The 23,651-nt window shown below is 43.1% G+C and overlaps 2 protein-coding genes across 2 annotated transcripts; both read left to right on the forward strand.

Annotated features, from left to right (window-relative positions):
• Positions 1-548: 548 nt before the first annotated feature.
• On the forward strand, positions 549-13,524 carry gapdhs (glyceraldehyde-3-phosphate dehydrogenase, spermatogenic). Its single transcript, XM_076736206.1, has 11 exons — positions 549-754; positions 9,487-9,540; positions 9,982-10,078; positions 10,515-10,621; positions 11,366-11,456; positions 11,578-11,696; positions 11,825-11,906; positions 12,070-12,221; positions 12,316-12,478; positions 12,782-12,879; positions 13,020-13,524. The coding sequence occupies exons 2-11, from the start codon at positions 9,512-9,514 to the stop codon at positions 13,087-13,089; spliced, it is 1,008 nt and encodes a 335-aa protein (XP_076592321.1). The 5' UTR covers positions 549-754; positions 9,487-9,511; the 3' UTR covers positions 13,090-13,524.
• Positions 13,525-18,989: 5,465 nt separating this feature from the next.
• tmem147 (transmembrane protein 147) lies at positions 18,990-23,328 on the forward strand. The gene is made up of 8 exons (XM_076736289.1): positions 18,990-19,070; positions 19,825-19,927; positions 20,378-20,447; positions 20,567-20,632; positions 20,725-20,861; positions 20,969-21,053; positions 21,222-21,343; positions 22,443-23,328. Exons 2-8 carry the CDS (start codon positions 19,851-19,853, stop codon positions 22,561-22,563), a joined length of 678 nt encoding a protein of 225 aa, XP_076592404.1. The 5' UTR covers positions 18,990-19,070; positions 19,825-19,850; the 3' UTR covers positions 22,564-23,328.
• The last annotated feature ends 323 nt before the right edge of the window (positions 23,329-23,651 follow it).

The following is a 23,651-nucleotide window of genomic DNA, read 5'->3' on the forward strand; positions in this document are numbered from 1 at the left end:
TTCATCGAGCCAGTTTACAGCAGAACATCCTGTCTCCATGGGATCGTTACATGTTAGTTTCATGACTTCTTATGTAACAGTGCTGCATCTATCCATATAGGAACACACACACACACACACACACACACACACTGCATCCATAGGCGACCCAGTGTGCAGTCCTTTGCACATCAATGCGCAGTGGAGGCCTGGTTATAAAACATTTGCCTGTATAGACCATGCTGTCCAGCAGGACCCTGCCACATGCAAAGCGTGACCAGCCTCACAATCAAGTTAATAGTGAGTCTAGCTAGTTTCCTGTCTCTGTCTGTTACATCTAACACGTTTCCCTAGTATTTGGTCACATGCACGTGACCAGCTCTATAACATGGTGGGAATGAGACAAAATGCTTCATCATTCCTCACCAGTTCCACGTTGGCATGCTGCTGCTCTCTGACTCTGTGTCTCTTATGTGTTTCTGTCTGTCCTCTGATATAAATAATCTTCCATCGTCGACACAGCCCGCGGGCCTATGATATGAATAAGCTGTGTGAAGAAGACGTTATGCAGACCGGTTTTTCATCACCTCTGCTTGCTGTAGCGGCCGCTCAGAGACCGTGACCAGCCCCTCGTTCCGAATGGATCCCAGCAGCAAAGGATGACATGACGTCACGTCGCCAGGGCGACCGGGCTCCCCGAGGCACGTGTCTTGTATAAAAGCGGAAGGCGGCACTGTGAACTGCGCACACAGACTCAAGAAGCATCGGCCGTGAGGTAAGCCGTAAGACCGATTTACCCTTCGGTGTGTAGAGGCCTGTGTAACAGCTAGACCACATTACTTTCCCTACGTTATCTAAGTGAAGTACATTTTAAGTATCTATTGTTTCAGCCTTCACCACGGTTTCAAATGTTAGCTTATCTGTCGTTGCACAAATGTCGGCTGGCCATACATCAACTTGGTCAACTAGCCAACTTTGTGCAGTTTTAAATGACAAATTCTATTATTCAGCGTTAAATTCGTTCTATATTTACCAGAGTGTGGCATAACTCAAAGCTGTAAACGACTTAGGGAAGCCAGTGGCTTCTGTAGCCTGTGGGGTGCTTTTTGTGTACCAGCTTTATTTTAATCAGCCACGTATCCGTTCAACGTGGCGCAAATGCACGAGAGGATGCGAGAGTGTAATAGCGCAAATCTCATTTAGCGATGTTTAACGCAGCCTCGCTCTCAGGATGCACGCGGTAATGATACAGGAAGAGAAAAGCGAGGATGGGAGGGGATGCGGCCATGGCCTTGCAGTGTGGAGAGAGCCAGGTCGTTGTGTAATGTGTTCGTTTTCACACCTAACACTTAGCCAAAATCCACTGGAGCTGAAAACAAGCACTGAAATGACAAGGAATAGTGCCTTCTCGTAAAGAAAATCTGCATATATATATCATGGTCCATTCATAATGTGCTATTCTTTCATCTTAATTTAAATTGTCCTACAAAGCGGATAACGTGACATTGGCAGCTCCCACTGCTGCATCTTTGCGGAAGTGGATTAGTCTCCATGTTACGTAACCTAATTCAAAAAAAAAAAAAAAAAAAGTATTTAGCGACAGAGCAATTCCAGTATTGATAGATACGGGAAATAGTTCCCTGTAAAAACCTGACTGTAAAAGTGCCGCTGAACGGTGCATTGAGCTGAAATGACGCCGCTGTAACGTTACGGGGTGAATGGGTGTACGTGAACGGAGGTAACTACGTGCCTCCCCTGGTCTTCAACATGAAGTCTGTCGTCGTTGCGCAATTAGATTTCTCACATGAACGGTGCTCTCGAAATGACGGGAAAGAGAGGTCGTAGGGATGCAAGAACCGAAACGAGACCGATGTAAACCCATAGCAGCATTTCACGTCGAAAGATGGGAGTCGTGTAGAAAACCTTCCTGTGATGCGTGTGAAGGGCAGAGAGGCGGTGTGGTGGTGTCGCATGATTCTGCCGCAGTTTGACTCCACACTCGACAGACCTGTTGATGCAGTTTGCACAGAGGCCTGCTTTTTTGAAGTAACAGCACGACACAGTTAAAGCTCGCGTCCAGCGTATTATGCTCTCTAACCGCCCATACAGTGTACAAGTACAACAAGGGTTTAATAAGAAAACTGAACAACAGAATTAATCACACTCGTTCAGTGGAGGGAATTAATAAGGACAATGATTTTTTTTTAATCCAGAAAAATCAGAATATGTGAAAGCCACGCAGTCCCACTGTGCAAAAATCTGGGATGCTCATGTCTCTTATTATCTGCTTTAGTATTCGCTGTCATTTAGTAATAATACAGTACGTAATACTGTTATTAATCACTGCTTTCTTGCAGTTGCTTTAATTCATCTCGTGCAGATGCAGCCGTGTCTGGCCTGGTCTCACTGTTCAAGGTCATCACTCCAGCTGAGGAAGGTCACATTAGGCCCAGAGATGCTGTAGTGGTGCTGACCTGCTGCTAATCTTTATTCCCAAACTTCTCAGCAACTTAAGCATGGCTATTCGCATTGTACTCGTGGAGGGGGAGCCACACCTCTTAGCTCAGGCTATGGATGAGTGAAGGTCACTAAGAACAGGCCTGGTGCTGGGCCAGGTAGATACTAAGTATTGTAGTCAGAGCTGTACATGTTGCCAAACCTCAGATGTTATGACCATAATCTTAGAGGAACATTAGCAGCCATTTGCCATGCATCAGCAGATAATAGTTTGCAGTATATTTAATTAACATGACTTATTATTATTACTGATTAGAACCTCCCTCTAGATTAATTGTCCAATGTGATTTTGAAACACATCCAATATGTAACCTTCTTTAGAGCAGCTTTCTTCATACACAATAGTCATTATATTAAAAATGACAGTGACTGTGACAAGATCTCAAAACAAAACTAGTGGACTAGCTTCATCAGTGCCTTTGAGGTGGCTATATGCTACACTTGTACATCATAACAAGCCACTATTGGCTGAAGATGTGCCTGTTTTGGGGTATATTATTACTTTAAATTTGAGACACATAAAGATTCCTTGCATATGAGGAACAGAACTTATTTGCTTGTCATCTAATTATCATTATGCTCTTGTAGGTGTTGCAGATGAGACAGCCAAGTGTCTGAAATGTAAATGTCAGTGACTGCATGACCAACATGTTGGCCCATGATGAGCAAGGGCTGAATTAATAGCCAGTGAGATTAGCACAATAGCAACACACAGGACGTGTTATGCCAGCCGAAGGACTGCAGCCGTGTTATTGAGCAGATGTGCACAACCCACACAAACCACTCGCGGTGTATGAAAGTGAGAGTCTATGGGGTCTCTATGACATAGATCATAGATGTGGACTGGATTCTCAGGTGTTTGCTTTAAGTACCAACACCTTAGTTTAGTGCATCCTGTGGTTAGTGAATAGTCACTGCTGCTATAGGTCAGTTTTGTCATGAGACTGATTTACATGCGACCTTGATTCCATTCTTCTTGAGGTGGTTATGACTTTTGAACAAGTTTTCCACTTAAAGGTTGCATGCTTTTTTTCTAGACTGAGTTTAGCATGAGTATCCCTCTTGATTATGTTCTGCAGCTGACTTATCAACCAGCCATCTTGTCCAGGATGTGTGTAAGAGAGGAGGAACTCTGAAGTGACTCAGCACTCTGCACCTAACCGTTGCCAGTTTGAGGAAATAAACCCGTAGGGAAGGTTATACACAGCTGTGAAATAAAAGGTCCTTGTTTTGTTTTATAATGCAGTTATTCAAAGGTGAAGGTATTTGTTTCACTTGCGGAATAGGAGAAAAGTAGCAAACACAGCATAAAACTGCACTACTGTACTGCAGCTTGAGAGAGAGGAGAGGAGGTGAATGACAGGCCCTGCGCATTAGGAAGGATATCTGCCTGATGACACAAGCTCATACATTAGGGCTAGGGGCAGTGTGTGTGTGTGTGTGTGTGTCTGTGTCTGTGTGTGTGTGTGTGTGTGTGTGTGTGTCTGTGTCTGTCTGGTCCAGCATTACACCTGCTGAGTAGTCATGTTCTCTCCTATTGAATCCTCTGCAGGTTGATACAGAACACCTTTTACTAATTCATGGTGGTTGATGTGTGTGTGTGTGTACATGCGTACTATTGCAGTTTAACACATTCATGCACACAGCAGTGTTGAACACTAGTAGTGAGTTACTGGATATAAAACCACCTTTTTTGTCTAAATGTCTAAGTGAAACAGTGATCGCATTATGTGCCCGTCACCATCAGCAGGAGACCACGCCTGCTGAGCTGGACATGCAGTCTGTGATGTGTGTTCATGTGTCTGACAGGTGATGTGATAGTGTTGGACATTTAACTGACTAGTCTACAACACCAAAGTGGCGTTGCCTCTGTGATGAGACTATAATAAGCAGGTATACTGCTAAAGAAAAGACGAAAGTTCAAAAGTTGCAGACAACACAGAAAGTTTTTCTCTGTGCACATGAGGGTGTATAACTGACATTTATTGTTTAGTCTTTAATGTATTTGATTTATTTGATTCACAGAGAGGTGGACAAGAAAACAAAATGTTACCTAATTGGATAGTCTGCCTGGCCTCTAGCCAATCAACGCACTGCAGTGGAAAAATACTGGAGAGAGAGAGAGAGTGTGTGACAGAGGGGTAGAAAGCTCAAGGAAGGCTTGAATAGGCAAGAGACACTGAAAGAAGGGCAGCTGAAGGAGGGAGGCGCGGGGGGAGTGGCATAGTGGGCAGGAAAAGGAAGACAGAGTCAGTGAGTTCATGCACTCACAGACTAATTTCCAACAAACTCACAAATCAAGGCAGCCAAAACAGCCAGTCTATACCAAATAAGTAACCCAGTCATCTCGTACCATAGAGAATTATGTGAATGGGTTATTTAGCATGTGTCCTGTCTGTACATGTACCATAACACTGTTGAAAAGATAGTCTATCTGTGCTCCTCCAAACTCAACTCCATATAAGGCTTAACACCACGAGTCCACATACTGTCCAAGTGCTCCGCTAAGAGTGCTGACATATTACAGAGAAAAGACGAATCAGTGTTTGTTTGGTGAAGTGTTGGTGCTTGACATCAGAGGAGGTGTTGGCAGGAGTGAAATACTGTGTCATGCCCTCTCCTCTCCCTTGCTCTTTCATTACAGTTTTTGCCTGAGTTTTGAGATTTTATCACCTGATGTAGCCTGTTGTCTTTGTCTGTCTCTGGTCCACTGGTTATGAGTCATCTTTCCCTAGCAGTCCCTGTGGTGCACACACCCCCACCACCCGATTAAAATCTGGGTTTGTGCAAAGAAAATGGGTCGCAGCTTAGAGGGAGGGTAGGGTTGTGCTAAATGAGGGGACTAGACAGACAAAGAGTGGCAAGGGCAGACAAATAGGGAGGTGGAGGGAGGGTGTTGAATTTTAATGATTAGTTTGGGTGGTGGGGAAAAGGGGAGGGGAGGTATAATACTCATGGAGTAAAAAGCAACAGAGAGACAGAAGTAGAGGGGAGCAGGTGGACAACAAAAGAAAGTGAATAAGCCAAACAGAAAAAAAAACTGTTAGGATGGAGGACAGATAGATGAAGAGACAGAAAGAGAAGTACTGTAGGTAGACAGAGAGCAGCTGGGTGTACTCCCTTATTAATTAAGATTGAATACTGAGAGCCTCTCTGACTGGTTGGTTCTTGCCTTTGTCTAACCAATCAGAAGAGGAGATGGCTACACCACCCTCGCCTGATGATTCACTCTTTACCAGTTTGGTCTGATCTCAAGGAGATGTTAGATTTATGGAGCAGAGAGGTGAGACAGAAGTGAGGATGAAGGGAGGAAGGTTGAACAGAGAGACAGACAGACTGGATGGATGCATTTCCCTTCTTACTTGCACACAGTCACGTGTCTCTGATTGGTCTCAGTCCTGCTCTCTGGCCAACCAATCAGCAGAGGAGGAGGATGCACTGCAAAAATCTGAATCATGCATTTTACCCACATCAGTGCAGGTAGTACAGATAAATCAATTCGGATGCCACTGAAGAGAGCTCAGTTTGACCACAGTAATATTCACTGTGGTATGCTGCATGACCAACCCGGTTATAGGTTTTTAGCACTTGACTCTGCAAGTCAGTCTTTTTCAGATGTTAATAGGACTCTTCCTCGGTAACCTTGTGAAACTGCTGTGTTGTAAATCTGCAGTGGGCAGTAAGTAGTCAGAAAAATGTTGAAGGAAACGTACTACACGTCATATGTCTGGCTGTCTGCCTGCCTCTTCCTGCGTTTCAATGAGTGTCAGCAGATTGCAAGCTGTAGTTAACAACATGTAACTTCTTGCTCTGCTCTGCACAATACTGCCTCTGTGAGCTGGGACGTGTCTGTGTGAGTGTTGAATACCAGATCAGGGCTGATTTATCAACGGTGAAAAGAGGAAGGACTGTGTGGTGGAGACCTGGGAAGAGCTGCTGGCTATGGAAGAGTTGATTTTGCCTGGTTATAAATGTTTTGATATGTTGTGTTACAGCATTTTGAGCATATTTTATGCTAAAACTGCATTACAATACATAGCTAACACTAAATTTGGGAGCAGAGCAGTGGTGCTACAGGAGGCCATGATGGTGCAGCATGAGCATTTTCATTCCATTCATTCATTAAAACTCTATCAAGCAAGAGTATTTCTTAAGAATAAACATGATATTATAAATGTGTTACTACAGGCAATGGCTTATGAAGGCTTTTTTTCTGTAAAATAAGATCTTAAAAGTGTCACACCGCTGAGCAGCATGGGCACCAGAAATAAAGACTGTGTCTCTTTAACCAAACGACAACACTTCCGCACAATCTGGTAACTTTGACTGTTTTCACCAGACCAGAATTTTTTTAACTGTGACTCAGTGGTGAGAAATCACATCCATCCTAAGTAGGTTGGTCTTTTATTGTAGGGCACTGGTGGTGTAACCTCTCCCTCTTCTCCCACTGACTGGCCAAAGCCCCACACAGTTGCGAGGCAACAATGACAGACTTGGAGGGGGGAGTGCCACAAGGTGCATACAGGCAGACTGACAAACACACACTCACACATACCTGCGTCATATTTAAGTCTAAGTCAGGTTATTCAAACATACTCACACTTTCATGGCTCTATCAAAAGCAACAAATTAAAAACTGAAATTTTCTCCACATTTAGAGTCTGAGTTTGAGCTCCACCGGATCTCTCTTATGTGGCTCCACGAGTCTTTGTCCAGTCCCATTTCCCAAACTGAATAGCCCACTCTAATAAAAAGTGGCATCATTTGTCAGTAGTGCAGCCATTTTATGTTGGAAAGCCCACTGCTCGTTTTAAAGAAAATGGAGAGGTTAGTGTAGACAGAGTGAAAGCCAACGAGTGAGACAAATTGTTAAAAAGTGCACAGACGACAGGGGGAGGCAGAGTTCAAAAGAGAGGAAAGAGTCGTGAATGCACAATGGGGTAACGTTGAGAAGCAAGTATAAAGGGGAGGAAAGACAGAAATGTGAGAACAGCGTGGTCATATTGTATGAGCCTCTCTCTCCCTTTTCTCTCTCTCCTTTGGTGACCTTGTATTATAGATCCCAGCAGCAGAACACAAAATGGCCGCTCTACCCTTAAAGAAAGGTATCACAAATAGGCAAACAAGTATAAAGGTGACATCTGAAAGTGGCAGATCTGAGTTGATCTACCATTGTTCATCTTCGAGAGCGTGTGGGAGAGTGAGACGAGATCATTTATCCTAATCTGGTTGCTCCTTTAGTCTATTTAAAGTCCTCCCACAATGCATTTCACCAGATCGTCAGCCTTCCCTACATGCACTGTGACACACACATGCGCTCATGCAGATGGAGACACACACATACACACACAAAACAGATTAGGAGATTACAGTAGTCTAAAGTGACAACCAACCAGTTTCAAGGACAGTCCGCTTTGCCCTTACGTACTCTACCTGCGCCTGTCTCTCACACACACACACACACACACACACATATATTCTGATTAAGCATTTCTGTTCACCTGTGTTTATCTGTATCTCCTGAGTGTGTGTTTGGATGCAGGTTACAGACAGAGATCTCTGTAAATCTGTAGAGCTTTAATAAATCCTAAATGAGCCCATAAATAACTTCAGGTTTTCAGATTATTTAGACCACCTTTAATCCTGTATGAACATTTTAGCGATTTGGGCTTAATGAGCTAAATATGATATTAGGGTTTGTGTACCTTATAGTGTAGACAGACCAAGGACAGTAGAAGAGAGGAAGAGATAGAGTTAGTGAGAAGATGATCAGGTGAAGGAGGTGTAACTGGTAGAAAATATGTGGGCCAGAAAAGTGGGAGGGGAGGACCGAGGAGGCGTGGTGAGGAGAGACGGGCAGATGAGTGTGCGGCAGCATGAGAGGTGACATAGTTGAGTCAAGGCCAGGCTTCCTCTGTTCAGCCAGCAGACACATCTCTGTTTTTTGCATTGCATAAAGTATGTACCACTTTCTCCCCTCCTTCTGATCCCATTGTTTTCTAAACATGTCCCTGCATGATGAAACACCGCCCTACTCCTGCAGCAGATGCACGTAAAACATGGTATTTGAGAACCTGTATTTTTCAGCCACTGACAACAAACAGAATCACACCCTTGCACAGCTGCAGTCTTCAACCCAAGTAACCAATACATCAACGTACTGCACCACCTTGGTGTTTTTTTCACCCTTTAGTGCTAATGCGTCACACCGCCCACACTGTACTATGCTGTGAGGCTACCGCTAGCAGTCTTTCTCATTATTTTAGCATTACTGTGCAGAGCTTAAAGCTGACGCCACAAAAGAAAATAACAACATAAAAAGTAGATGTTAAAGTGTAGTCCACAGAGCATTTTCAAACGCATACCTTTCACAAGAAGCTACATGAATGCAAAAGGTTTCCTGCTAGCATGTTGTTAGGAGAGGAGAGGACAGATGGTCTCAGTGTGACAGCCAATGCACGGTATATGAAACAGTGTGAGAAGCAAAGAAAGCTGACAAATAAAGACATGTGAAATGTATCGGCACACACACGCACACTCAGGTAGCTTTTTCAGTGGTTTGTGGATCCTGAAGAACAGAGGCTTCACACTGAAATGCCAGATTGCACATGGTGATATTACAGCAACACACACACACATTATGTATCAACAACAACTCAGCTAACCAGATTAAAGCCACCTCCTGCTGCCAGGGCAGCAGTTTGTCTCAGTCTAAGTAGTCGTGTGTACGTGGGGTTTTTGTTGTCAAGCTTACATTGCATGTTTAAACTCGAGGACAAAGAGGAGAGGGCATTTGCTGGCACATTGTTAAGCTGCATTCTTGTCTGTTAAGAACAGAAGCATTTTTGTCTCAGTCATCTGACTGAGTGCGTTGCCAGCCAGTGGACATTACTGAGACTGAATAGCCTGCATTTCATGTTATTTTCATCACTCGGCGGCTGTTCTCTTTCTAATTTTATTGGTTTCTCTGTTGGTTTGTTTTTCCCCCAGGTAACTCCCCCAAGCAGCAGCAACCATGTCAGATCTCTGTGTTGGAATCAATGGGTGAGTTTGGAACACACACACTTCATAAACAGGATGCTTCAGAATGGTTTTAGGATGTCAGTGAAGCATATTTTGGGGGTGGGTGTTCACCATTAACACAGCGCTATCTGGTGGTTAGTAAATTGTCATGTAGACGGATGGCCATAGAAAAGCTTTTTATGTAAACTAACAAGCAGAGTGTTCAGCCTACATTAAACATATCGCACCAGCAGTGGAGCTGCGTGAGTATAGGAGTGGAAGAAGTCATGATTTCATGATATTTCTGCTGCTGGGGATGAATGGGCAGGTCTTCTCTATGGTAGTAAACACTGAAAGTTATATTGGACTCTTTGTGACGCTTTGTTACAAGATTCATGTCCCTGGAGTGGTTTGACATCCTGGGGAAGTTTCCCACCATTTTCCCAAAATAACTGTTATGAATCTCTCTCTCTCCCCTCACAGCTTCGGTCGTATTGGCCGTCTGGTCTTGAGGGCTTGCCTTCAGAAAGGCATCAAGGTTGTGGCCATCAATGACCCCTTCATTGACTTGCAGTACATGGTGAGTGAACTTTTCATGTGCACACTTTTTTACAAATTGTTAACAACATTTATTATTTAATTCCAGTGGAGCACCGCTTGTGTGAGATTTACATTATTACTTAAAATATTAGATGGAAAAATAAGACCTAAGCCTTCAGCGTATATTGTTGAAAGAGGCTGGTTTACAACATAAACAGAAAACATGCCTAAATGGGACAAGAGTTTTTATTTTATTTAATTAATAATTGGCATTTAGTTGTAATTCTTCAGTCATATGAAAAATACTACCAGTGACGACCAAAATCTCCCAGATTGTTTTGACATTGTGTTATGATGGGGTACATCATATGAAATGTAGTGTTCAGGTGAAGTTTAATGCTTGTGATCAAACAACAACCAGATGCCTCTTCAAACCTCTGCCCCTATAAGCCCATCATGTTCCTCCTGCCTCCCAGGTCTACATGTTCAAGTATGACTCCACCCACGGCCGTTACCGTGGTGATGTCTCCCAAGAGGACGGCAAGCTCGTCGTCGATGGCAACGCCATCTCTGTCTTCCAGTGGTAAGTGATGATGATGTTTAGTGGTTAGTGGCTGCCACATCTGTGCCACACCACGTCTGTGATGGCACAGATATCAGCAGTGTTGATGTTAAAAAAGGCCAGCTGAAGTGCCACTAAAGTACAAAATGTATCATAGAGGTCTCTCTAATGGAGAAGCAGCCATCTAAATCGTTATTTTTCATTTAAGGTGAGGTATTTTGGCCAGTTGGACCTCCTGGTCTTTAATATCCAGAGTGTATTCCAGGCAATGGAATGAGACTTTCTGCCTCCTGGGCCTCACCCATATAGCTACCCCTCCACCCATTGTACCGGCTGTTGTTTTAGCCCATTGAATAAAGGGCCTCATCACTGCAAAAGGCAACACCAACAAAAAGGAGGGTTAGACATTCCTTTGAGCACTAAGTGTAAATTTAGGAGGTTTCTCCCACTGAGACTCCAGTTTTTACTCTTACTATTAACCCGTACAGCCTGATGTGTCAATGGAAGAATGGTCTTCTGTTCATCACAAGCATTGAAAGAGGCTCAGCACACTAATTTAGAAAGCACAGGATGTCCTGTTCTAACAAGATTACCCTTCACTTCTCTCTAGCTATATGAAACTTGCTCACTGTCTCTGGTTGGTTTGCTTCTATGTTTTGTTTCTACTTTTGTAGCATTTTGGTGTTACTTGTGCAGTTGAACATTACTATTCAGTAGTGTAAACCATTGCATCTGCGACTGACTCTGTTCTCTCTCTGACTCCAGTATGAAGCCATCAGAGATCCCCTGGGGCAGTGCTGGAGCCAAGTACGTTGTCGAGTCCACGGGTGTCTTCCTCAGTGTGGAGAAGGCCTCTGTATGTACATCCACACACACACACACACACACACACACACATGCATACATGCACATGTACACAATCTGCCAGATGGTCCTGTTTCTAACCTGTGTCCTCTCTCTCTCTTGGTCAATCACAGTCTCACCTTCAGGGTGGAGCTCAGCGTGTGGTTGTGTCCGCCCCCTCACCTGATGCTCCAATGTTTGTCATGGGAGTTAACGAGGACAAATACGACCCCTCCTCCATGACCATCGTCAGGTAACGTACCTTTGGCCTTGGCCATGCATTCTTTTAATTTCCACAAACATGTTAGATTTAGGTGGAGCAATCCCATTACTTACTTGAAGTGTGGGAGTTAGTGACCATGTCTGTCTTTCTGTTGATAGCAATGCCTCCTGCACCACCAACTGCCTGGCCCCCCTGGCCAAAGTCATCCATGATAACTTTGGCATTGAGGAGGCTCTCATGGTAAGTCAGTTGCATCATTCTGACTGCAGTTAGCAATATCCAAACGTAACACTGAAAGTTTTAACCACTATTGTGACAAGGGATGTTTCATCATAACATTCTCAGCCTTAAATGGATGCCGGAGTCATTGATGTGTCTTGTAATATGACCCTTCTCTCTGCAGACTACAGTCCATGCATACACAGCCACCCAGAAGACAGTGGACGGTCCCAGCGCCAAGGCCTGGCGCGATGGCCGCGGTGCACACCAGAACATCATTCCAGCCTCCACTGGTGCCGCCAAGGCAGTGGGCAAAGTCATCCCCGAACTCAACGGGTGAGGACAAGCGCAATTATGTGTAAAGGTGAAGAAAATCCAAAAACAGAAGGTGACACAGTTCCAATATCTCTTTTGTCCGTCCTCTCTCTAGGAAGCTGACAGGCATGGCCTTCAGGGTGCCGGTGGCTGATGTGTCAGTGGTGGACCTGACATGCCGTCTGTCCAAGCCTGCGTCTTACGCTGAGATTAAGGAAGCCTGCAAGAAGGCCGCACATGGGCCCATGAAGGGAGTGCTGGGCTACACCGAGGACCAGGTAACACAAAAGTTCTTTCTCATGTACTGTAAATCAGATCCATGACTAGTTATGATGTCAGAGTTAAGACTGCTCCTTAATGTGGAGGCTGTGCGGTGGGATAAAGAGGTTCAAGCCAGGACGTGTGCTTTTTTCCACTCGTGTTTTCAGTGAATTAGAATACATTTTACTGGAAACATGCACAGACTGGAAAAAGATGACCCCTATGACTGATTTTTCTGTTTTCCATTAGTTCCATATTGCCTAAACTCTGCCTGGCTACACCGCAGTATATCTGACTTGTAGCTGGTTTGTGATCTGCAGGTGGTCTCTTCTGACTTCATCGGTGACACCCACTCCTCCATCTTTGATGCTGGCGCCGGAATCTCCCTCAACGACAACTTTGTCAAGCTCATTTCCTGGTTAGTTTTCAAGTGTCTCTGTCAGTCCCACGTGGAAAACAGGAAGTTAGTGTTAATCTAAAGAGGAAAAGGAAAACACAGTGTCACCTTTTCAAAGCCAAACCATTCATTTTTCTTTCTCCCTCTCTCTCTCTCTCCAGGTATGATAATGAGTTTGGCTACAGCCACCGTGTCGCTGACCTGCTGCTGTACATGCACTCCAAGGAGTAGACACTTCCTGTCCAGAAAGGAAGTCAGGAAAGGGACCACCCCAACCATCCTCCCACCCCCCCACCCCCCCTCTCTCTTTTACACACAGGCCCCATCCATAGCCAAGTCATAGCATCACAGCCCTTAGCTCTACTACAGTATACGTAGGCAGCAGCAACAGTGTGTTTGAGTGTTCTGAGTTTATCTGTTTTTCCTTTAACGACGAGACGATCGGTCGGTGACAGTATTCGTGTCCGTGTGCCCCCTCTCCACCTCCCACTGCCACTTTAGATGTGTCGTTATGGCTCAGTACTATGGTAACTACTGTATCCATCTCCCTGTTGGTGTGTGTTTTAAAGGCTTAATCACCCGTGGAAAGAGGAAGCTGAGAGGCAGAGCTAATGTAACTCCGCTTAAGAGTAAAGAGACAAAGAAATAAAACTTGAAAAACCTCAAGCTGTCAAGTTGTCCTGCTTCATTATTATCTTTATCTTTATCTGTGTCCTGTGGAGCCCCGAAACTGACAAAATGTAGAAAAAGGTTATCAGACAAAAATATAACTGGATACAGCAGTAAATAATATTTTTACTTTAATCACTAAAATAGAGCGTAAATACTACAAGTATGCATCTGTATATTTAGCACAGTTTTTTTTTAGTTCAACTCCATTTTCTGATTTTTAATCAGTCAGCAGACTCTTTATCATTTATCTAGTACGCACTTTACCGCATTTTTTCCTCACTTTACTCAAATATATATTTTTTCTCACGTCCTTTAGTGTCCAGCTGTACTGTGCTTGCCGGGGTAGAAAGAGAATTATTGTGAAGAAATGGAGGCAGCACCAACCTGTGACTAACGCTGTAAACATACATTTTATATCATCGGTGTTCAGGCTGCAGACACCATGGTAATGCATGTACCAAAAGTGTGCACTGAAATAAAAAAGGAGGCATCCCAATGACCTGTCGAAGACGCTGCTAATAATGTGTGTAAACAATAAAAGAAAATGTGTCTTTACCGTATGGGTCCTGTTACACCTCCATGAGCAGGAGGTGGCAACCCAATGGGAACATCAGCCAACATCTCCCTTCAGAAAAACCTTCAGAGCCACCTGCTGCCCTTCTAGAGTACTGCAGCAAGACTGCAGGCTGCGTCCCAGAAATGTTCCGCCTTCAGATTTTTCCCGCCTTGACCAAGTTTGTTCCTCATAAAAGGAACTGACACTACAACCTTTGAAAATGTGTGGAATGATTTTGCTGCAGTGCCTCCTACTGTTTCACTGAACATACTGCAATGAAAACAACAAATTTCAAGGGTCAATGAACTGGTTGTAGATGGGGCTGAGCACACGATTAACAGCATTACTTTGTATGTAAAATCATCTGCATGACAATTTAAAGCTGACTTTTTCAATGATGTTGAAACTGTGTGTTGAGGGGACGCTGTGTCTCCATGTCCTTGCTCCTCATAATTCTGCAGACATCTTCATTTCAGACTGATGTCAGCTGCTGAAGCACAGTGGCACATTTTGTTTGAAAGGATGGCATCGTGCTGAAACTAAAGACCGACAGCACAAGGACGTCAGCCTGTCCCGACTTATGGGATTCAAATCTGGTCATTTGCCTGCCCCCTGATTTCCCCATCCAAGCATGGAAACTGGACAGTTTTGAATGGCAAAAATTTGAATTTTGCTTTAGGATGCAGGAGCACAGAGGCTTTCACTGCACCACACATGACTGGATTTGAGTCCACTTTGTTTTTTAACAAAAAAAAAAACCTTTTCCTGGCCATTTGTTTCTAAGTCATGAGAAGCAAACTGAAGCTAAGCCACCACAAGGGTTCATTGCGTTAAGTTTTTCACCACTTCACCTTCTGAGTGTTTCTAACTGCTCTGAATGTGACTTTTTCAGCTCTAATAGAGAATGCTAGTCAGTAGCTTTGATCCAGTGATCTCAACTCGAGAAAACACAGTGACTGTGATGGATCTGTGGCTGCACATGAATCCGTAGAAGGAGCCCGTCACTGTCTATGTTGACATGTGTCTCCTTTTGTCTTCTTTTCAGTTTGTGTTGTCAACTTTGCATTTGTACTGCTTCCACTTCTTTTCATGAACTCGTCTTCCCACCCTCTTAATTGTAATTCTGAGAGTTCAAGTTATAATCGTTCAACTTTTAATGAAATCAATAAGCTATTTACGGCCTGTATAATACATTCTGTGATTCATTTAAATACAGTATAGTATTTGTCTGGCTGCATTGTAAACATACAGCAGTTGCTCTTCTGTTGTATTTCTGACAAAGTAGCTGTTTAAGAAAGCTCCAGTTTTCTGTAATATTAAAAAGCACGGTAACTGTTGGAGTCACAGATCAACCAGACTTGAAATCTTACCGATTACAACTTTAATGTGAAAGGACTGATTCACGTCAGAGAGAAACTGAAGCATGTACGGTGAAATCAGCGAATCGTTTGTGGAGGGTTACCGGTTATTGTGACAAAAAATATCCTAAAGATCAGCATCACACCAGTTTGTGATCCTACGTGTGTTTGTCTTCCTCCTGTTTTCTCTTTTATTCAAAATCATATCATACAAGCACCCCTGGTTAGGAATCACTGCCCAAAGCTACCTGGAAGATTGGCACAAACATAAGACTAGCATTTATTTAGCATTTTGGGAAAAAGCATCTTCAAGTTAAATTTACAGATAAGTTTAAGTGACTATATTAATACAATAAATCAAATGGCTAGCACGACTGTAACACTGGAGCGATGTGGAGAGGTGATACTGGTCAGCTGGATCTGGTGAGGTGTGTCTATGTGGGAGGGACCAGGTATGTAGTTTCTATAAGAGCAGAGTGAGAGCGCCTCAGCAGCCACTGACCACACCATAAGGGTCTGCATCCAGACACACCTTTAACTTGACGTGAAGACAGGACCAGCCATGGGGAACAAGAGCAGGCCTGAGCTCATACTCTCCCTCCTGCTCATGGCTGCTGTCGGTCTGGAGGCATTCTTAAGCTACTCAGTGCACTCTTCAGCTGTGAACTTGACCTGGTCAGAGGCGAGATTGTACTGCCAGCAGAACTACATTGACCTGGTTACTTTGAATGCAATTGACAGAGACCAGATGACCAAGGATTTGACGACAGCTGAGGTGGAGCAAATGTGGATCGGTCTATTCAGAGACCCTGAGAATGACACAGTCTGGAAGTGGATAAGGCAAAAGTGAGTAACCTGTTTGACGTTATCTTTATTCTGATTTCAATATCTTGAAATATAACAAAGGTTAATACAGTTGTTCAGATGTAGATCTCGTTGGTTTGTTTCAGAATTGACAATGGGATCAAAGGGGATGATGTTTCATGGCAGGACAGCTGGGCCAGTGGACAGCAGAGCAGTCACTGTGCAGTTGTGTCAGCTGAGGATCTAATGTGGTACAGTGATAAATGTTCAAACGAATACGGCTTTTACTGCTCAGTGGGGAAGAAAATTCATTATAACCCGATGGCTGTCAGGTGGCACAATGCTTCTCGCTTCTGTCAGAAAAACAGCGGTCACCTAGCCACCATCACCCAAACCAACAGAGATCATTTCAACCAAACTGGCTGGATTGGACTGTACCAAGAGGCTGGTGAGACCTGGAGCTGGATTGGAAACTTGCCATCTGACTACAGAAACTGGGCACCAGGACAGCCACTCAACGCAGACTGTGCCGCTTTAGACCCTGTCAGTAAAAAGTACTACAGCAACCCGTGCTCCAAAAAGCTTCAGTTTCTCTGCTATGACGACAACCTGATCGTGGTGAAAGAGAAAAAGACATGGGAGGACGCCATGAAGCACTGCCTGGCCTTGGAAAAGTCATGTGCTGGGCCCTGCCTGTACGAACACTACTTCCTGAGCCTGGAATCCTTTTCCGATTACGGCTACTACTATCTCAGCAACAAGATCAGCACAGCCACGACCGATGAGGTTTGAGAATGAGTGACAGGGTTTACATGAGTCGCTTTCACTGAACACTGTCATGAAGTGAATCATGTGACTAAAGAGATTTCTTCCATACAGTGCTGCCTTGTGACCATTCATGGTGAAGAAATGCATACCAACCACCTAAACTTTAAAAAGGCCATATTTCATTTTAAAACTCAATTATTCATAATTTCATTTTTGAGACAGTATAGTGTTGATAGAATTAGCGACTACCTTTTTTTTACGTTGTTTTAATGCAAAATTTAAATGCAAATTCAACTGATCAAATTAAAAATCCTCTTTTAAATGTATTAGTTTATAGATAAATCAAGCATTAAAAGGTGGAAAGCTCCAGTTTTGGGGGTAAGTATACATTTTGAATGGAATGAACTGCTTTAGGCAATCCAGATGTGGTCATCAGCTGAATACCAGGATGTAGATTTTGTCCAACCAGTTTAAAATGGATATCATAGAGAATATTGAGCAGTGCAGGTAGCCACATTCACCAACTCAGTGAATCATTTTCAGGGTCACCGAGTTATCATGCAGGTGCATTTCCTTAATGTTAGACCCTCTGCTCAGCAGTGTATGTCTAAATGTATGTCCAGAGACATTTTTCCACAAGGACAACACAGTTCAAATGTTCAGGGCTGTTTGATAATCCAACTAGACACCAGCACTGCCTGGTTCACAATCACTGTGTTGAACACATATTTTATCATATGATATTTGATTTAGTATTAATATTTGACCCTTGTTTGTTCAAAATAATGACTTTAAACTTCAGCATTGGGGTCATTGCGATCACTCTTTGTCTTTCAAATAAGTGATTTGTTGAAGGTTCATCAAGCTTCCTCAATTGAGCAAGCATAAGGTCAATAAATGAGTGAGCAGTCACAGTAAAACACTGTGGCTTGCCTTGTGTTTTTCAGGTTTGGATAGGCCTGCGTTTCCTGGGAGGTGAGTGGTGGAGGGTGAATGGAAGGAACCTGGATGCCAAGGGGATGCTGCCACAGTGTCCGCCTCAGTCAAAACACTGTGGGACCCTGTCCAAACACGACGCATACACCTGGATCACCAGGGACTGCTCAGAAGAAAGAAACTTTGTCTGCTACAGAGTTAAATACCCTGCACTGATAATAACTTAAACTGGCAGTATGGAAAATTAATTGTCTGTCAGTGACCAGAATGAGCTCTCTCTACGATAAGCCCTTTTATTCTATATTAATGACGTTTTGTGGTAATTATAGTAATTTTTGAAAATAGAGGTAGAGATATTCACAAATGTATGTTACTTAGTTGATTTTACCAAAGAGTGGAGAAGAATATTGTCACACAGAGAGTGTGAGGGTGTAATTTTACTCTTTGACCTCTATTAAAAACATGTTTTGTGGTGTAATAATAAAAGAAAAACTTTTTCCTGTTCTCTTTTGTGATGTTTCACATGTCTGTGGTGTCTGTACTGTAGAAATTCAAATGGGCAACACATATAGACTGCTTTTGGTTTCCGTAGTCATCATTAACATGAAATCATGTTGCTTCAGCTGGATTCCTTCAGTGCTGGTTGCTAGTTGATCAGCTACTGGGTGCTCATGTATTGTATCGTGACATAATTCTGCTGTGAGCAAAATAATGCACATTTTGAACTCTCAAAATCAGCATTATTCTTTAATGTCTATGTTTGTCTGTTTGTCTTGTGGCTTTAATTGACAACTTACCTAACAATTGTCGGAGCATCCTGAACGCACCACAGACGGTAGTTATGTCTATGTTTAGCATGAATGCACGCGCGCGCGCACACACACACACACACACACACACACACACACACACACACATCTGAAGTATGTTAACACCTTAAATTACGACCCTCAATTGACGTTATTTGATAAAGAGGAGAGAATCATGTGGAACGTGTTGTTAAGTTCCTACCGATGACGTTGTCGGAGGCATTTCGAGGTTGAGCCAAGCTTACTTCCGTTCGTCATTCAACGAGACACTTTTACCACCTACTGCCTCTTTACATCTCTTCAGCCACAGTAAGCACCGCCTCTGAAATGCTCTGTTTTACAGGTGACGCCATGTGGTTTAAATACTAACTGAATAAATGCTAACTTTATGGTTAAACTAATGACAGACAGAAATGATCTAGTCTTGTTAGCTCGATGCTAAACCGGTGACGGGATTGTCCTTTAGCTAGCTAGCGTAGAGAGTATTCATTTCCATAATGACAGTCACGTTACACAGCTTTGTAGCTCCGTACATGGAGTGATAAAGAAACCTATGGAACATGTTACTTGGCGTTGAAAGACTTGTTATTGCTTTGCAAATGCTGTAAATCAGTCTGTTAGCTGGTTATAGTTGTACTAAAGCTGGTCGAGTTTGAAACGGTGATGTTACATTCGGCAAATATCAAAACTGTGACTGACTGTTACTCAGGTGACATGAACATGTAAAACCATCGGTAACAACTTAGATTATCGGTGAATCACTTAAGAGAGCAACCTTAATGCACTCTCTGGTTTGAGCCTCTGAAGTGAGAGGATTTGCTGCTTTCTCTGTTTTGTGTCAAGATAAATGAAGTATCTTCGATTCTGGGAGCATTAGTTAGACAAAACAGGACATTTCAAGGTGTCACCCTGATCTCTGAAAACTTTCAAGGAGCATTTTTCACCAGTCTAAGACATTTTGCATGTCAAAAATGGGTTGGTGTTCAAACAGTCTGCTAAAAGTTTGGCCTGTTGTATCAATGGTCGGTGAAGTCTTCCCTTCTTTGTCTCTCTTTCTCTCCAGGGAGCTGAATTTCGTGACCAGACATCATGACACTGTTTCACTTCGGGAACTGCTTCGCCCTGGCGTATTTCCCTTACTTTATAACATACAAGTGCAGTGGCCTGTAAGTGTCTGTGTGAATCAGAGATCTGGTCTGATGTCTGTCAGTGCAGTCATGGCCAGTGAAGTGCATTTGGAGTGAATGATTGAAAGTAAAATGCTGAGTTGTACCACATTGGAAAATGACTGTCGTGACTAATTGTAACATCATTATTAGGTGGCGTCTCACGTATTCATCTGTTGTAGCAACATATGCTCGGACACTAAGAAGTCTATTAATAATCTGATTAGGTTTGGGAGGGGTCCACATAATCCTCTTAAAACAGTGTAGAGTGGCCCTGAATTTGGCAGTGCTTTTATTCTGCCGGTATTATTGCACTGAAGTCTTAAAACGGGGCATCCCAAACTGCCAGTTTCTGCCTGGGGTGCCTTGTCTCACAGTAACTTTTTTTATTGTGCACTCTTGTTTTACAGTCCCACCATTTCACGCTGTGTTTGTGTGTTCAATCTCTAGTTCAGAGTACAATGCCTTCTGGAGATGTGTCCAGGCTGGAGCGACCTACCTGTTTGTCCAGCTGTGTAAAGTGAGTGAGCTGTCATGTCTTTCGAAAGTACTGGAAGTAAAAGCATAAACGATGCTGTTATTGGCTTCCTTGTGTTTTGGGGTGTGTCAACAGGGTTTGCTTATCTTTTGGTATCACAGATGCTGTTCTTGGCTACATTTTTCCCCACATGGGAAGGGGGAGCTGGAGTTTATGACTTTGTTGGGGTGAGTGTTGAAACTTTTGTTAACTCTTGCTAACACCAGCTCGTGTAGGAGGCTGTAAAGTGTGTGTGTATCTGTGTGTGTTTGTTTTCCAGGAATTTATGAAGGCAACAGTGGACCTGGCAGACCTGTTGGGCCTCCACCTTGTGATGTCTCGTAATGCTGGTAAAGGCGAGTACAAGATCATGGTGGCTGCCATGGGCTGGGCCACAGCAGAACTTGTGATGTCAAGGTAAGCAGTAATGTTGTTCCTGCGGGGAACAAGAGCTTTTCTTTGTCAAATTATTCTACATATGTCAACACTGGACCTCACTGTTTGTGTCCTGTGCGGCCCTGCAGGTGTCTTCCTCTGTGGGTGGGAGCCAGAGGGATTGAGTTTGACTGGAAATACATCCAGATGAGCTTTGACTCTAACATTAGTTTGGTGAGTACTTTTGCTGTCCTCCTCTACTGTCTGCTCCTGTATGTCCTCTGGCCTTGGCTTTCACTCCATCTGTCGTCTTCGGCCCATTTTCCCATCTCACCTCCTTCCTGTAAAGATGGTGGTGATGATGATAACTTAAATCCAGTAATTATGTCTGTGTGGTTATAGGTCCATTACATTGCTATGGCAGCAGTGGTGTGGATGTTTACACGATATGACCTTCCTAAGAGCTTCAGGCTTCCTGTTACTGTGCTGCTGGCTCTCTGTGTCTACAAGGCCTTCTTAATGGAGTAAGTCTGACTTTACACACACACACATGTGTGCTCAACACAAACATTTACACACCCTCAGACGTACAACATACAGTACACAGTGGGACAGTGAAAGAGTTTCTTTGTCTTGAGGGATGTGACATTTGCTATTGTTGTTGAAAAGTAAGCAGTTGGAGCTCAAATTTAGCCAGCAACTCGATTATCATGACTGCTGCAGTAGAAACAAAGATATATGTTAATTAGTGAGCTGCAGAGGTGTTAGAAGGCAGCATCTGTTTCCTTTGAACAGAGCCAGGGTGGCTGTTACCCCTCTTTTTCCAGTCTTTATGCTAAGCTAGGCTAACCACATCCTAGCTCCAGCTCTATACTTAATGGAGAAATGTGACATTGGTATCACTCTTGTCATTTAAGTTCTGACAAGAAAGTGAGTAAGAATGTTTCCAAAAAGCCAAACTGATTGTTTGAGGAAAAATTCAGTTGAGCCCGTGTTTGGCCTCCTGTGTGGTGGCTGCACTTTCCTTTGTAAACCACAGGATGGTACTCGTCACCAGCAACAACACGAGCAGTGAGGATACATACATTTTATATACAGTGAATTTAATTTATTAACAATTAAAGAGATTTTAAAAATCAAGAATAGTAAAATACAAAGAGAAATTTACTTCCAGTAAAACAATAACCACATAAGAATTCCATCACTTGATTCACTTAAAATCTCTTCCTATTTTTTTCTGTTTTGCGTTATTATTAATAGCAAACATTGCTCATAAGCCCTTGAAAAACTCTAAAGGCTTTTGATTTTTTGCGTAAAGAATAAGAGACCAATGAGAGGAGCAGCAGATCAGTTAATTAAATTTCCATTTTGTAAAATGTTGTGTCGTCAGTGTTGGTGGTTGCAGTTGAATTTGGGTAATAAACAGAGTGTCACCGCCGAACACAGGCCTGTTCCCTTGTGTGGTTTATTTACCTGGAAGAATTTTAAAGCTCTAAATGCATGAAGTGGGAGAGATTGTTTTGCGTTTCATGACATGTGGGCTGATCAAATATCTGAAATGTCTTGTATAAACCTAATATTTATCTCTAACTTGCATTGTGTTCCTCTTCGTTGTGTCCTCAGGTTGTTTGTCCATGTCTTCCTGCTGGGCAGTTGGACAGTGCTGTTGGTGAAAGCTGTGCTGACTGGTGCCATCTCTCTCTGCTCACTGTTTCTCTTCGTCACTCTGGTCCACAGCAACTAAGTAAAAACCAGCACACTGGGATAAGCCTTCAACAGTCAGTCTCTCTGGTCCAGATTAGACCGGGGTTGTCATAACTCAGGACCTGACTCCTGATGCCACGTCAGTCTCACTATCACATCAAAGCTGACTGACAAATGCTTGTTGGACTGATCTGATGTACAGAACAGGCTAAAGGCACAAGCTTATCAGGTGGTAAGATAACCGGTTTGTCCAGTTTTTTTAAACTGGCCTGTGTGAAGGGTTGAGATTGAAAACACGCATTCAGGGCGAGGCTTGGTTTGCTGTCAGTCCACCAATGAGAACTGCTGGATGAGTTGTGACATCAGGAGGCTTCCGTATATGATTGGCTTGCCTAAGATGTGTTGGTTTTGTTCAAGGGTGAATTTTGTATCAGTAAGATCACAAATGAATTACGACTTTGTACAAAAAGCATTTTTTTAATGTGTTTTCCAATGAGCCAGTGTAAATGCTTAGATGACATAGTAAAGTGAATTTCTAACAAATGAATAACAGCCATGTTTCCTTGATGATTCTTTGTGTTGCCACACATCTGTCAATTTATTTATATACAAGTAAATATTACAAGTAGTTAAAACATATCATTATTGAATAAATTGTCTTAAAGACTTAGAGTTTAGCCTGAAACACCTGAATGCAGCCTGCAGTGTGAAAACACGCAGCAGGTCCACTCAGCATTATGACCACATTATGTTGAATTGTAAGCATCTGTGATTTTGACATTAAAGTGATGTTTTTTTTGTCTTATCCAGGCTTCTCGTGTCTCTTTAATTTTCCCATAAATTTGCTCTAGGTATTAAATTTGCAGATGGTGTGTTTAACACCGCTGTAGCCAACCGTGAAATGTCAGGAGATGCACATTTGATAACAATTGTTAGGTTTCTGAGGTGGTTGGCAGCAGCAGGAAATGATGTAAGGTCTAATTTCAGCTAAAAGACGCTCACAGTAGGGACCGTGGGGGTGACAGCCATTGAATCCCTCAATGATCTGAAAAGCACCAACCTTACACCGTGGCAACTAGGGTGGCTAAGCCTGCATTGTTTGCATGTAGCACAGCGAAACTTCTCAAC

This window comes from Chaetodon auriga, chromosome 8 (genome assembly GCF_051107435.1).
Source record: "Chaetodon auriga isolate fChaAug3 chromosome 8, fChaAug3.hap1, whole genome shotgun sequence".
In the NCBI taxonomy this organism is placed as follows: domain Eukaryota; kingdom Metazoa; phylum Chordata; class Actinopteri; order Chaetodontiformes; family Chaetodontidae; genus Chaetodon; species Chaetodon auriga.

Coding starts and splice junctions, on each gene's coding strand:
- gapdhs (XM_076736206.1), top strand. CDS start 9,512: ATGTCAGATCTCTGTGTTGGAATCAATGG. Junction 11,697..11,824: donor TCCTCCATGACCATCGTCAG/GTAACGTACCTT, acceptor TTCTGTTGATAG/CAATGCCTCCTGCACCACCA. Junction 12,880..13,019: donor TTTGTCAAGCTCATTTCCTG/GTTAGTTTTCAA, acceptor CTCTCTCTCCAG/GTATGATAATGAGTTTGGCT.
- tmem147 (XM_076736289.1), top strand. CDS start 19,851: ATGACACTGTTTCACTTCGGGAACTGCTTCGCCCTGGCGTATTTCCCT. Junction 20,633..20,724: donor GAGTTTATGACTTTGTTGGG/GTGAGTGTTGAA, acceptor TTTGTTTTCCAG/GAATTTATGAAGGCAACAGT. Junction 21,054..21,221: donor TTGACTCTAACATTAGTTTG/GTGAGTACTTTT, acceptor GTGTGGTTATAG/GTCCATTACATTGCTATGGC.